The 14,947-nt window shown below is 36.0% G+C and overlaps 3 protein-coding genes across 3 annotated transcripts; 2 read left to right on the top strand and 1 right to left on the bottom strand.

Moving 5' to 3' along the window:
• The first annotated feature begins 1,396 nt into the window (after window positions 1-1,396).
• LOC131785366 (uncharacterized) lies at window positions 1,397-7,104 on the top strand. Its single transcript, XM_059102255.2, has 6 exons — window positions 1,397-1,721; window positions 2,594-2,723; window positions 2,930-3,025; window positions 4,878-5,042; window positions 5,956-6,065; window positions 6,642-7,104. The coding sequence occupies exons 1-6, from the start codon at window positions 1,420-1,422 to the stop codon at window positions 6,748-6,750; spliced, it is 912 nt and encodes a 303-aa protein (XP_058958238.2). The 5' UTR covers window positions 1,397-1,419; the 3' UTR covers window positions 6,751-7,104.
• A 49-nt stretch (window positions 7,105-7,153) lies between these two features.
• On the bottom strand, window positions 7,154-9,258 carry LOC131785367 (uncharacterized). The gene is made up of 2 exons (XM_059102257.2): window positions 8,959-9,258; window positions 7,154-8,513 (listed from the first exon to the last, which is right to left on the bottom strand). Exons 1-2 carry the CDS (start codon window positions 9,018-9,020, stop codon window positions 7,811-7,813), a joined length of 765 nt encoding a protein of 254 aa, XP_058958240.1. The 5' UTR covers window positions 9,021-9,258; the 3' UTR covers window positions 7,154-7,810.
• Window positions 9,259-9,399: 141 nt separating this feature from the next.
• Window positions 9,400-14,818, top strand: LOC131785340 (cilia- and flagella-associated protein 157-like). The gene is made up of 7 exons (XM_059102220.2): window positions 9,400-10,081; window positions 10,754-11,021; window positions 11,572-11,715; window positions 12,212-12,349; window positions 12,943-13,148; window positions 13,621-13,813; window positions 14,263-14,818. Exons 1-7 carry the CDS (start codon window positions 9,492-9,494, stop codon window positions 14,395-14,397), a joined length of 1,674 nt encoding a protein of 557 aa, XP_058958203.1. The 5' UTR covers window positions 9,400-9,491; the 3' UTR covers window positions 14,398-14,818.
• Window positions 14,819-14,947: the final 129 nt, after the last annotated feature.

Below are 14,947 nucleotides of genomic sequence, written 5' to 3'. Positions count from 1 at the left end.
AAAACCGACGTCTTTGTAAGTGGCAAAAAGAAATTTAATCCGATATTTAGTTGTATTACGCCAATAATCACTCTGGTTTTACGGTGCCGACCAATTTTTTCCTTTTTTACTTTTGCTCTAGATATTTTGAAACAATACTTCGTCACACTCAATGATCTTTTGTAAACGATCAATTCAAGGCAGATCTGATTAATCGGCCAAGTTTATTTCCTGCTCTATCCTTTTCAACAGGAAAAACCCTTAATGCAACATGTAACTCTCGAAAGCTCTTTAATATGTTTCAAGTCCTGACATGCACATAAGACTCTTTAATTTGTGACGCTGCTAATTCCACAAAAGCGCCAGAGCTTATAACACAGAAATCTCAAATATCCTCTTAAAGTCAAGATTTCCAAACGACATTGAGCAAAATTGTTAATGATGGTGAGAAATTGCCTTTCAGTAGGTGTGAAGTGGATAGATTTCCCTATGGGATTATCAGTTCATTTCGCGACTAATCAAGGTGTAAAAGGTGATGCGTGAAAAAGAAGACAATTCTGAACGATTTGAAAGCTTTTTCTACGGTTGGCGCAGCTTATTCAAAATCAAGCTGGCAGCCTTACAGATTATCAGTCCTGGAAAGAGCGAGATTTACTGACGAAACCTTTTTTGATAAACAGCGAAATATAATTCAACCTTATGTTCGATTCTGTGAACGAGCTTGTATTCAATTTTTTTCTTTTTTCTTTTAGAGCTTTCAATTTAAATCTATAGAGATTCAATTGTCAATAATTAATCAAAAGAAAAATTCTCAGTTTGAAGTTGAATGAGCCGAGAAGTTTCTAGTTTATGAGTACATTTATACTGACGTATCCTTTATTGGAAAATTAAATAAAAGTGTTGTTTTCTCTTTCCCATTGTAAGACACTGAGCGCCAAGTAGCTCTAGAAGCATTTTCTTCAAGCTTCCGTCGTGCTAACTTTGGTAGCGAGAAACATTCGCAAAAAGAGGAAAAGAAAAATTCAGCATATCAGCAACAGTGAAAAGATGACAGTGCCTAAGAAAACTATTTTTGGGATGTAAAAAATAATAAAGAAAGGAAGGATTCGATCACTTTTTTTTTAGTTCATGTACTCGCTGATGAGTTCGATTAGCCGTATCAGTTTTAAATATTTCGAAGGCCTGAACAAATGCGAGAAAGGAATTCCGGCGAAAAGGACGTAGCATTCGTTATGCCCTCTTTAATTTCTTGTCACGCGTAATAGAAGTATCCACTTTCATAAATGTCTAAATAATTGTCCGCGCGAGAGCGCAGCCGGGAAAGGTTGGAACTAGAAAAAACAAAAAAATAAGACTGGGTACGAGTCTTCAAAGCGCCCGCAGTACAAACTTACTGCTGAACTTTGTGCGGCGTGGGTACAAAATCTAAAATCTGAAAAAATGAGAAGAAGCAAGCGTCTGCAGGCGAAAAAAACTGTAACTTCTTCCGAAAATGAAGGAAGTAGTCAAGATGAAACTGGAGTTATTGAAACACTTGAGTCCACCTCTAAAGAAAATGATTACATTGCGTTGAAAACTACAAACAGTGAAGACGAAGAAGAGAATGATGAACAAGTTTTCTGTGTAGACAGGATAGGAAGTTCACAAGATGAGCTACTAGCAAATGCAGGGAATTCTTCATCTCTCTCTGAAACAGATGAATTTCTCAGTATTCCAGACGAATTTAAACGAAAAGTAAAAGAGTAAGTCGTACCTCAGACGTTTACCATTCGACTTCTGTAAGCTGGTTCGCTCTCTGTAATTCACACATCTGATCACGGGAGACAAACAACAAATACCATCAAATTTCGGTGTTATCTTTGCTTTCTTTGGCCTTTAGCACTGTTCGATTCACTCTAATTTAGTGGGACTTATTGCAAATTTCCTAGGTGTGTGGCGAGTTTTGTCTTTGCGGCCTTCATTGTTTATGCAGGCCACCTTTAAATTAAACCACCTTTGGGCTAAACTGGGCCAGCCTGTCTTAAAATCGCAAAGACGTACATACATAGAGTGACTTTACAGGTTACAGGTGATCATTAAGGAGTTGAGCAAGTTCGATTTACATGGCCTAATCAGCTTAGATGTTTTACGATCACTTCCATCTATATGGTCATTTGATTTCATTCCAAGTCAGTTTGTTCTAAGTTTTGGCCAGAATGTATTATGCGTATCATAAAAAAGTAGTATGTGCACTATAAGGAGGTAAAAAAGAGGCCAACTCTTGACTTTTCTGGACGAGTTCAATGCACAACATTTCAGCCGTTCAGCCTTCTTCAGGTTAAAAATTAAAAACTAAAAATCTATTTACAGTGATTGCAACTTATATACAAAACAGAAATTTTAGGATTGAGGTTATGTAATACAACAAAGGTCTAAATTACATACTGTTAAGGGTTAAAAAATGAAAGGCAAATAAAAAACTATGGGTGGCATGTGAATAAAAATAAGTGACAAAAATTAGAGAGAAAAAGGAATCTAACTTAATTAGTAGTGTTTACTCCGGAGTAACAAGCTCCCCATTGAATATACACATATATATATACATACATACTAAATGGAGTTTGTTGTTGTTTAGTCCTTCAGAGCTGTCATCAGAGCTACAAGTTGGTATCAATACACAAGATTTATATCTCAAGTTTGACAAAAACAGCTTCAAACCTGTCACAACAAGTAAAAGCTTCGATGACATCTGTAATAACAGAGAGGTAAAACAACTGCTTACCATCATATGGTTTAAGTGTATTTTTTGAGATTTCAACCAAATCATATGGCTGTTTAGACTTATGATTAATGAATTTTGGAAATAAATTCTTGATAAAATATTAAATTTTGTTATACTAACATTGCCTTTGTCATGATTTGAATGTTAAGGTTTTGAGTACTGGCATGGTGATGTCCTTTGTTCTTTCAGCTGTTGAAAAGAAGTGTGATCACAAGTGATTTTGAAAAACAGCAGTCTATTCCCCCAATGCATGTTTCCCGATATGCTCAGAAAAAACAGAGGAAGGTAATATTTTCATTCTATTAATTCCTCATAAATCCAACATACAGCAATTTTGATTTTAGTTTCAAGCAGTGACTTTCCACACTTTACAACTTCATGATGACAATGATGATTATTTTTGAGGTGAAATAAAGAAATATTTTATCTTCAAATGAAGTTTCCTAAGGTTACTGTCAACAAAATAGGGTGCTTTCCATAAAAATTGTCCTTCGCATGTTACTTTTAAAGACAACATAGAAAACTACATTCCACTGTTAAACTTCTTAAGTACAGATTACAAAGATAACAAAATTTTTCAAAAATCTTGTTAAGGTAGTTGAGCACCAGCCTTTAAACTCAACACTGACAGTGTTTGCTTTACTGAATTACCAGCCTCCATATTACTGTGAACCCTAAAATAAATTGGACAGGATCACTCAGCAGATATTAGGCTAACAAAGTGTGTTAGGCTACGAAGTTGGACAATAGGAAATATTTTGGTTGTTTTCAGGCTTTGTGATGTTACAAGAGAAATATTTCCAATTTCATCATAGCATCACACATTTTTGTGCATTCATATCTGATTAATGTTTTGGCCAATTTTCATAAAAATCCAGCAAATCTACATACCCCATTAATTTGTTCAAGTAGAGGTAACTCATGTAAAAAAAAACCATGAGTACTTGACTTCTAAAGAAATCACAGTTTTTGCACCTCATTGAAGGGCATGTCAAAGTGGTCATGCCTCTGTCCAATGAAATACAACATTGAACCCCCATTGCAAGTCTTGTGATAAAGAACTCTTTTGAAATTTACGGGAAAGGTCATTTCACCCAAAGAGGAACATGAGTTACTCAAAATCTAAAGTTCATTGGGAAAAACAGAAGGAAAAGTGGGCAAAGCAAGCTAGGAAAAAAGAAAAACTCGACTTTTATTTATTTAGCTTGGGCTCTCTCACAACTTTCCTCTTTTTGTTAGTTTAATGAAGACTCTCTTTTCCCAACCTTTTGCACATTTTGTTAGAAATTCCCTTTTGTTGCGAAGTGCAAGACATGATGTAAACAAATTATGCAAATAGAGATCACAGATGAAAGCCTGCTGCAAATGCCAATGCTATGCTAGAGGCCCTGATTGTGACACCTTTGCTCTTCTGTACAGGTTCCCCCAAAACATTCTTTCAACTATATTTAACATTCTTTTTGTGATTTTACAATTTTTTGGCAAATTAATCTTGATTGCTTTCTCTAATTAAAGAGCGAAAATAACCAAACTTTTAATATTTGACCAGATTTTGTTGACAAAAACTTTAAGATAACTTGACATGCATTTACATACATGTATGTAAATATTAAGAGGAAATTGACTTTGAAAACCTGTTTTTATGTCCAGTGAAATGAAACTACATATATGTAAGTTGTTTTTCATCAATGATAGCAGCTGTCAACAACACATGCCATTTTTGTTCGTAATTCAAATTCAATCACTTCAATGAGAAATGAGTAGCAGCATTGAAGCAGAGAATGGTGTCAATCTAACCGATATGATTCATAGACCAGGACCTACCATGCAGTTGTTCATAGGGCAGGAAACACTATCCAACAAATAAATTGCTGTCCACTAGAATAAGATAGAGATTTAATGGCTGGATAGCATTATCCTCCTTTCAAGCAACAAGGGCTAGGATTTACGTTATTTACATATAGATCCTTAGCTGCCCTTAATAAAGCAGGCAAAAATTGTAATTATTGAAAGTGGTCATGTAAAGAATGTAAATGTAGTTTTACCTTTCTTTGGTTAAATTTTGAGGTCAGTTGCTTATTGAGATATTTAGATGTACACAATGTAATCCAATTTTGTGTGTCCTTGGACATTCTAGAAAGCTAGAGAGGAGACTGCAGGACCAATGTGGTTTAATCTTCCAGCAACTCAGATTACACCAGAGATTGAACGTGACATGAAGTTAATGAAGATGAGAAATGTTTTAGACAAGAAACACCATTACAAGAAGAACGATTCATCAGCGTTACCCAAATATTTCCAGGTAATGCTATTATTACTAATTATTCTTTTAAGTTAATCCTAGTATGGCATGCATAATCTTTCAAGGAACTAAAACAGCCGTCTATAATTTCTTTGATTTGAGATATGATTTGTTTCAACCTTGTAACTCCCATAAGTGACCAAGCCAGAATTTCTCCTTACAATATCAATACAATGTCAAGCAGACAAGTGATGAGAAGGAAGAAAAATATCAATTAGGGGATTATAAGTTTATACAATCCCAAATTCTCCAAACTAACATTACAAGAACTGTATGGCAGACAGAAAGGAGAATTACTAATGAGATCTTGGGAGTTAAAGGATTAATACTACTGACAGCTTAAAGCCACCACACAAAGCACTAACTTTTGAGGAAAGTTTAGCAAAGGAAAAAGTATTTTTATCCCTCATACCTGCTGTCATTGCAAATATTCTGAAATAGAAGCTGATAGAAGAAGATTTTTGTGTAACCCTTGTTTTTTGTTGTGTGTATTATAGACTGAAACTTAAATTTTTAAGTAAATTCAAGGGGTCCTCACTCCTGTTGAGGAAAAGTAACACAGTTTAACTTCATGTATTTCCTTGTGATATCATTATGATTGTATTCAGGAGTACTGTTATTTCATGTTGATTATCAATTGGTAACAAGTTTAATTAATCGGCTAAACAACCATTGCTGTTGGTAATAGGAAGGTGGGTTATGAACTTGCTAAATTCACATTTGTGAATGAGATAGTTTTAGTAGTGTGCATGGAACTACAGGTGACAATAATGTTTAAAACAATATCTTGGATGACCACAAGGAGTCTATTGATATAGGCAACAACAATATATCAACTTGAGGAAGTCTGTTGCTTAACATGTACAAAATGTTATTGAACTAGAATCAGCATATCTTTGATCCTGTTTTTTAGATTGGTACTGTTGTGGAGGGTACAGCAGACTTCTATTCCTCTCGTATTCCAAAACGGCAACGAAAGACTAACATGATAGATGAGCTTCTTGCAGATGCTGAATTTAGGAGGTATGTCCAATTACTCAATCAGTAATATCAATGGTGTTGGTTAGTGTAACAAGGGGTTTAAGGCTAAAAAGGAACTTATTTTATTACTCTAACAGACAGAAAGCAGTTACAAGTTGAAAACCATGAAAAATTAACAACCCCGAATGCCCATATTATTATTAGGTCATTAGTAGCGAGCTTATTGTGATTAGTTGGTGTGTATGTGCATATGTTTGCCACTTCTATAAAGCTGGTAATTTATGCCTGCATAAACAATGTTTTGTCACAGAAACTTAAAATTTAAAGTAGATTTATTTTGTCATATGAAGATAGATTTTATTAAGCTTTGTTGAATTTCTCTTGATATTAGTCCAAGTACCTCGCATTAGTCCTTTCTTTTGAAAGTCTTTTTTTTTTCATTGAAGGTTCATATGCAAACTTTCTTTCTCACTATGAGTAACATTTTTTAATGGAGACGCAAGTACAGACCATTCCCTAGTTTATCTTCCCTTGGAAAAATACAGTTTAACAATTGAAAACTATGAAATTGTAGGTGGAATTACATGAATATTAATGCACTGTATTTGTCTGTTGCAGATACAACAAGAAAAAATACCTAGAAATACAAGCTGCAAAACAAAGTGGAAAGAAAGGGTTTTATAAACAGAAAAAGGACAAAAGAAAACAAACTGCAATGAGAAGTTGAGGCAGTGACTTTGATGCTACAGTATTTTTATGGTTATGATGGGCCACTTTTCAATTCTTTATTCATTATAAAACAGTCAAGAAATAAATGTATTTTCCTCAATAGTGGGGACCAAAGATCAAGTTGTCAAATTAGTAAGTAAACATTTGAATGTTATTTCAGAGAAATTCAATTTTAGATCTGCAAAGTTTTCAGAAACCCTCACCTAAAAGGTTATGTCTACAATGAAATTAAGTCAATCTTCTTGACTGGAAAACCTTACTCAAAGGAAGACAGGGTGGTGTATTGGGCTAGCCTGAGCTATCACACATTAATATGAAAAGATATTGGGATGAAAGTAAGTAAATAATACTCTTTCAATAAATCCAAAGCTTCCATCTTGGAATTTGTTGGATGTGGTCAGATTAGTTTATTTCCTTCTCCAGCTCTTTTTCTAGAGATAATGTGCATATCTATGGCATAAACTCTTTGTTAATAGCCCCATTTTTCAATTTATTACATGGTCACCACTGTCATAAGTTTATGAAATCCCCTGACAAACATAAAATTTCTCTGACCAACTGAATATCCAATTTCACATGTGAGTACCTTGAACAGCCTCCAATTTCCCCTCACAGCTTTTCTCTGCATTATAAATTTATGCTTTCAACAAGTCAGTCAAATACAGTGACAATGATTTGATAGTTCCCTAGTTCCCATGGATCAAATATTTATTTGCTCTGAAATCCAACATCAGATTGTCATTCAATTTTATTAAACAATTTTCTACTATCTAACACCTTTAAGACACCTTTTTCTATCTTTTTTTTTTTTACAAACTGATGAATGCAACTACCCTCAGTTTGATCATGAGATATCAGTTTCTGCTACCCCAACACATCATAGTTAATTTCTTACAAAGAAAATGCAACTACAGCTGATGCCTTCTGTTCATGCCTAGCCTAACTGCATAGTTACACTGAAAGTAAATCAGTAAGTGATTTTAGTACTATTGAGCTTTAATTCATTTGATTTATTACCAAAGTTAGCTAGTCCAGTGCTTAAATTCATAAGGGCTGAATCAGAATGTTTTGTTTTGTACACAGAACACATAGTCTCTCTTGGTTCTTTCAACAATGACTTGATTTGCTTCAGCAAGAGCTTTTTGTAGCTGTTTGTTTTCATTTTTAAGCCTTTCATTTTCCTCAAGAATAGACAAAAGTTCCTTTTTACACTTCAAGCATAATCTAGATTGACAAGCAAAGTCTTCCTTACAATCTCCACTTTGCTCGTACATACAGTATGTGTGATCATTTTCCAAGGCATTTGAAACTGATGTCAGCAACTCACTTGTTTCCTTTGTATTGTCTTCACTTGAAACTTCAGCACTTTGTTCAGGTACAGCCTGTAGAACTCCTGCATTGTCTTTAGGAAGAACATCGAGCATTTTAAATTTCCCACTGCTTGTCTGGGTATGCGTTGTGTCTCTTTTAATAGTGTGAGGGTTTATGAACATATCACTCTGCACATCAACGTTAGTCAAGGACTCCAGAATTCTTGAAACTTCTTCACTGTGAGTTTCCTCTGTATCATATCCGTTCAGCCACAGCTCAGGGTGCAAATGGTCACCCAAGGGTTTGCCAAATACAAAATGATTACTGCATACCTTTGTGTTTTCTGTCACCTGAAAGCTTTTGCGGTTGATAATTCGCTCCCATACTTTAAAGTGCTTTTGATTCGGCTTATGCCACTTCATACAATGTATATGGGGTTTCACAACCCACCTGCAAATAATAAGGATTTCCATCAGCCACCATAAGTTGCTTGTATAAGCTAATTAACTTGATGGCCCCAAGAGTGACTAGCATCTAATTTCTCCTTAAAATATCACCCTTGAATTACACACTGAAGTCGTGAGAATAAAGGAAGTGATGAACAAATAAAGAAACTCTTGATGGTTAAACAACTTCTTCGTTTCAGTTCTTCGGGAAATGTTGAGAGCTGAGTGGAGAATTTGGATGCAGATGTTGGGGTGTAAAGGGTTATTACATCCCCTATAATATTGAAGAAAAGACTTATAACTCCTGCCAAAACAAACAAACCAACAAACGAATGCCTAAAACGCACTAATGTTATAAAAGCACCACAGTTCAATGAGCACGCTGACAGGCGTCTAAATTTCCAGGAATTCGGCATCAATTCTTGAAGATCACATGCGAAAAATATTACCTTTCTGGATACCTCCGATCATTTCGACATCCAAACACGGCGCAATGGTCACCTTTACCCATGTGTATTTGGCGATATCGTCACGTCCGAGAAAATCTCCATGAGTTCACAGCGTTAACCACGGGCCAGCGGCCAAGACAATGCACCCTTTTCGAACCACAGCCCTTTGCGAAATCAATATATTCAATAAGTCTAATATCCTCAGGTATCTTGCCTAGAATCAGAACACAGTGAGCGTTACGAGATACTTTAACTCATCTTCTCCGCATTTTATGATCAAGAAAAAAAACTGAAATAACGATCAAGTTATCAAAACCGCCAGAATTTACTGTTGTCACATGTTATGGTCCTTACATGACATATAAAGGGTTTCATGAAATCCGCTGTAATGGAAAGAGTGTGCTGTATACTTTGAAGTTCCCATAGCAACCACAACCACGATCGCCATGTTGTTTTTTTTGTGACTGCGTGTGACACTGTAGATTTCATTCGAAGTGGTTTACCGTTTCAATACTCCCCGATAGTTTTGAGTTATGCCCCCGAAAAAGAAGGGAAAGAAGAGTGGAAAGAAGAAGAAGAGTGGTAAAAGGAGTGCCAAAAAGTCACCTTCTGCAGCACCATCGAGTGATGTGCTCAATGAACTTTCGAAGGAATATTTTCTTATACAGATACGAGATTTAGAAGAAAGGTTAGTTCGCTATCAGAAAAAATGCGACGAGCTTGAAATTGCTAATCAGGATTACAGATCACAGTATGAGCAACAAACGACGGATAAAAAGGAAATTGTGTCGTTTTTGAAGAAACAGTTGGAACAAAGAGCGGACGAAATTGCTGATCTTCAAGATCGTTTGATAGGATTACAGCAGGCCAAGGATGGAGAGAAGGATCAGTACGAAGTACAACTGGCGACTTTAAGAACTGAAATGCAGGAAATCAAGGACCAGTTAACTTCAGAGAATATGGTTCTGGGCGGAAAGTTAGCCTCTTTAGAAGAATTCCGTGTTCAAAAAGAAGATTTGATGGCAAAGTTTGCGAAGATGGAGGAGGAATTGGAAAAACAACAAAAGGATCATAAAGAGGTTATTTACAATCTGGAGAGGAAGGCCGTCGTGGACAAAGATAGGTCTGTAATTTTAATCCCTTTGTATGAAATAAATACACGTTATTATGCCTCCTGTTTAACATAATTTGCGAGAGTTATTTAATTTGTTATGTGCGATGCCACGTCAATTAGACATTAAGAAATATCTAACTTTGCCAGGCTTGGTTTTTTGAGGTGATTGAGATGAAAGAACCTCAGCAGATGCGGTAAACGTAATAGAGACTGCAGGCAAATTGCTAAGATACAAGATGCTTAACCACAGATGGTGACAGAGTAAATGATCACAATCAGTATCCCACGTGTACTGTTTCAAAAATTTTACCGACCAAATCACTATTAAATAGTGATGGTTGGAAAAATTTTTGAGAAAGTTCAAAGTTTGCAGCTCTTTGACTATGGTCCATCATGTCTATATTGCTGTAAAGGTAACCACTATGTCATGTTTCTCTTTAAAAAACAGGAGTGTTCTCCCTAAACTGTCTTGTTTCACAACACTCAGAAAGGCATATTTTCATAAAGTTAGACTGAGTAAGTGAGCAGGCTCTAGTTTAAGTGCTGTTGTGCAAAGTAAGAAGCTGTGAGGTGTGTAATGGAGAGGGGTATACAAGGCATATTTTCATTTTTCTACCAGACTGTTATCACAATCACTATCTATGATACTTATGCTTGTTACCTTCATTTCTTTGTACATAGGTTGAAGAAAGAGATGGTACTAAGACTGAATCAAGTAGCTGCTGAATTTAGAAAAGTATCAAACAAACAGATGGCTGAGACAACCAAAAGAACCATTAGAGAGAATGTCTCTATCAATGCTCAGCTGGCCAAAATGTCTGATAAAACTATGGAACTTATCCAGGAAAATGATGAGCTTAGAACGAAGGAGAAGAAAATGAAAATGCAGGTTGACATGCTGGAACATAATGAGAAAGAGCTTGCTAAGAAGAACAGTAGTAATCAAAAGGTACTTACCAACAGCAGACTGTCATGTACAGAGTTTGTGTAATCAAAAAGCTTAGTGACAATTTTCCATAAGTGATCAGCAGTAACCCAGTGATAGCTCTGGAAGCTGTATCTGCATACATTTTTGATAAAATTTGTTTTTCATTTAAATAGTTTCTCTCCTCCACATCTTTATAACTGGAGTTACATGTACTGTTGATGTGGGAGATTTGAGCAGTAGAGCTGTGAAAATAAGTAATAAAGCTGCTGAAGGAATGATGGAATGTGGGTTTTTGCACACATTGCATCACGTGTAATGAGTATGAGTTACCAGTCTATTAATTACAAGCAGGTAATAAGCAGCAGTGCCACTTTTCATTAGTGCAGGTCCTCCACTTGTATTATTTTCATCCATGAACCACCAGCTTAAGTGGTATTTGTGGTCTTAACAGTGAACCCCTCTTGCAATCTGCTGAAATGGTGAAATACATGTATGTGGAGCCTCCCTATCTCTTCAAGGTCCTAAGTTTCAAATTGCAGGATGTAAAAAAGCCATGTATGTATTCTTTCAGATTATCCGTATGTTGGCAGAGAAAGCTAAGCAGCAAGAAGAGATGTTACTTGAATATGATGAGAGTGAGGCAAACAAAAAAGACTTGGAGAGTGAACTTGATCTGCTGAGAGCTCAGGTTGACAGTATGAAGGATGAGCTTAAAGTGAGTGTGATTCCTTTTGATTTTATTTGTTTTTGCTGGAAGTACTTTAAAGTTGATGTATAACGGTGTTTGAAATCATGAACTGCTTTTGGTATGTATTCCTTTTCAAACCTCTCACAGAGTTTTGAATTTTCTAGTTTTACCAAAAAAGTTTGCAAATATTCATGCACCTTTGATTTGATTTTGACCAATCACTGATCAAGGACTTAAGATGAATGAAGTGCAGGAGTGACTCATAAACAAACCTATTGACATAAATTGCTTAACAAAACTTTTTCTTGGTTTAAGTTTTCTGAGGTTGATAGTTAGTAAGCAGCTCTTTATATACTCCAAGTATTATTTTACCATTGCTGAAATATTAAATCAAAACTTTTTCTCTTAAAAATTTGAAATGTTAGAATTCTTTAGAAAAGTTTTTTTTTTGTTGATACATATGGTACACCTTATAGGTATAGATGAATGTAATTAATTTTATTGCATTTTAATGTTTGAGCAGAGCACAACAGAGAAAAAAGAGTCCTTAGAGAGTGAACTTGCAAAAGTTACAAAGGACAGAGACCTGTCCATGAAGAAGAAAGATGAACTGACTGGAATTTTGTCTCAAGCAGCACAAGCTCTTAGATCTTCATTAGTGGTAATAACTGTTACTGATTATGGTTTTGGACTCTAGCTCTCAAGATCTCATTGTTATTTCTCCCCTCTAACTGCTACACATTTCCTTGTAGATTACAGTAGTTACAACAATTTTGTGTTAGATCAAGATATCATAGCAACCTCTACCTGATAGAATTCTCATTACCTGTTTGGTGGATTATAATGTACTGACCTTATAGGGAAAAGTTACATGTTAATCACTTCTGGGTGTTAATTAGGGTTAAAGGCAGCCTAACTGAATAAGTGAACATTTGGTCTTCATATATTAACTGGAATGAAATCAATTGCAGAAAATTATACTTTAAAAACTGTAGACTTCAACAGGAATTAAATTTATGCCTTAGACAGGAATTGGGCACCACTTTAGACTGCTTTATAAATTAAGAATTGGGAACTGTGTACTGTAAAAGTTTACACCAGATTTTGACAATAAAATACGGTAGCCTTGCCAATTAATGCAGTGCAATCATTGATGGGTCATTAAACAAACAAACAAACTCAGTTATAAAGAATATTCCTGAAACTGTTAAGCTAAAATTTAAATATTAAATACCTTCATCCCTTGGTTTTCAGGCACCCACTGTTGTCAATGGAAAGCCTGATGAAGCAGAAGCCATCTCTCAACGCGAGAACCTTGTTCAAACACTGCTAGGAATTTTGAATGATGCAGTTACATTTGGTGTGGGACCCAGTGCCAAAGATTTTATGCCACCACGTAAGACTAGTGGATACTCAAGCCCAAGCCCTGATATAGGACGACACATTCATAGAAAAAAGGAGTAAGTAATCAGAAGGACTGCTCTGAATTTTCATTTTTTAAGTTGTCAAGATTTATTACTTCTTTTAATTAGTAATTGGTAGTAATAAAGCATATCACCACATAAGCTCAACCTTAAACTCCTATGAGTGACCAAGAAAGAATTTCTCCTTACAATATCAATAAGAAAAGTAATAAGAATAAAGAAAAATATAAATCACGAGATTATTAGTTGACCCAATTCTAAATTTTCCAAACTAAAGTCATGAGAATTGTATGACGGACAGTAAGATGAATTGCTAAAAGATTTTGGGAGTGAAAGAGGTTAAATAACATCCTTAAAAATGATCATTGATGAACAGTGTGTTAAGCTTTGCTGTCCAATAAAATCTCAAGTGAGATTTTACTTGTTTGAGTTTTTGCTTTTGAAGAAGGAATTCTTTTTACACAACAAGACATAACTTATACTGACATTGATGTTTGTTGCATATCAGGACACTCCCCTCTAAGGCCCAGGCTGTGGCAGCAGCAGTGAATCGTCCACTTCCTCATTACAAGCTAGGTGATTTGGGAATAGTTCCCAGGTCTCATCCAAAGCTTGGAGAAAGGCCTGGGGCCTCTTCGCCATTGGCTCCTATCAGTCGGCAGACTAGAAGTGTTGGTGTACAAACAGTCAGTGCACAAAAAGTGAGTGCTTTCATTACCATACTGCCAATGATTATAAGTTATAAATTATCTACAAGGTTCTTAAATAGCCAAACTCCTTGATCATCACCTGATTGTGGAGAATTACTACTACATTGCTTTAAGTTATTGGAATCCATAGGTGATCTGCAAGAGGCTTTTGCTCTAGCAAAATAATTTGTTGGCAGGCTTTGTCCCCCCCGTTACTATTGTCACCTTGTGTGACTTCAATTGGCAACGGCTTCTGCTTATTTGTTTTGTTTTGCTTTGCGCAGAAAGTTGTCATCAGAAGGAGAAATTTAGATACTAGTTTGCTTATGTAGATAAACACTTCTGTGATAAGAATAAAGTGAAAGGTGACGCGCACAGAAAAGGAAGTAAAAGATCATCACGGATTACAAAGCGCAAACTGAAAAATCCCGGCTATAACGCTTTGTTTGTTCTCCTCTCAGGCCATGTTCTTCGCTGATCAGCTTCTTTCAAAACGGAGCCCTACCTCGTCTGGTCATTCTTTGTCACATGACTATAAGTCACCAATCAGAACAGAGCTACCTGTTGGCGCTGGGTCACGTGGTAGAATACCTTGACGCGGCTGTATTGACTCTTGGTTTGCAGGATTTTTAACTATTTTCCCGACAGAGATCATTCAAGCCACATATAGGATCTGTAGTGCTGTGTTGTTCAAATCTTTCCTTAACCCTGCTATTAGAGGGGACTTCCCAGTCCAAATGATAATGAAATGAACGTCCTTTTGTCTACGTGGACTTGCTACATGCAGCCATAGTCTCTCATTTTCCACGCGTGGAAACTTTTTACCACAATGAACAACGATTTTGTCCTTGTAGTTGCCGAGTAACACATTCTTAGCAAGCTTAGATTTTTATCCTATGATAACAGTCCGGATTGAATCCTGTTGTTTGCAGTGTATTTGTTTTGTGTGTAGATGCTAGACACGTGGATTGTGTAAATATATCCTTAGAGTGCAATAAACACCGTAATTTTGACAAATGTCTGTGATGAGAATAACCCTTGGTAACGGGAGATCGCTTGTTTCAGGCCTATAGGACATATGACGGGGCGCAGTAGTCGCGCTGAGCAGAAAAAGGAGAGAGGAGGTACAGGTGAGGTCGCGTAAAG

The sequence above is a fragment of the Pocillopora verrucosa genome, chromosome 4 (assembly GCF_036669915.1).
Source record: "Pocillopora verrucosa isolate sample1 chromosome 4, ASM3666991v2, whole genome shotgun sequence".
Classification (NCBI taxonomy): Eukaryota; Metazoa; Cnidaria; class Anthozoa; order Scleractinia; family Pocilloporidae; genus Pocillopora; species Pocillopora verrucosa.
This window is presented reverse-complemented; position numbering and strand designations above follow the sequence as displayed.

Excerpts from the sequence above, each read along its gene's own strand:
- LOC131785366 (XM_059102255.2), top strand. The coding sequence starts at position 1,420 with ATGAGAAGAAGCAAGCGTCTGCAGGCGAAAAAAACTGTAACTTCTTCC. Across the intron at positions 3,026-4,877 it reads CTCAGAAAAAACAGAGGAAG|AAAGCTAGAGAGGAGACTGC; the intron begins GTAATATTTTCA and ends TGGACATTCTAG. Across the intron at positions 6,066-6,641 it reads GCAGATGCTGAATTTAGGAG|ATACAACAAGAAAAAATACC; the intron begins GTATGTCCAATT and ends TGTCTGTTGCAG.
- LOC131785367 (XM_059102257.2), bottom strand. The coding sequence starts at position 9,020 with ATGGGTAAAGGTGACCATTGCGCCGTGTTTGGATGTCGAAATGATCGG. Across the intron at positions 8,514-8,958 it reads GATCGGAGGTATCCAGAAAG|GTGGGTTGTGAAACCCCATA; the intron begins GTAATATTTTTC and ends TATTATTTGCAG.
- LOC131785340 (XM_059102220.2), top strand. The coding sequence starts at position 9,492 with ATGCCCCCGAAAAAGAAGGGAAAGAAGAGTGGAAAGAAGAAGAAGAGT. Across the intron at positions 11,716-12,211 it reads GTATGAAGGATGAGCTTAAA|AGCACAACAGAGAAAAAAGA; the intron begins GTGAGTGTGATT and ends ATGTTTGAGCAG. Across the intron at positions 12,350-12,942 it reads CTCTTAGATCTTCATTAGTG|GCACCCACTGTTGTCAATGG; the intron begins GTAATAACTGTT and ends CTTGGTTTTCAG.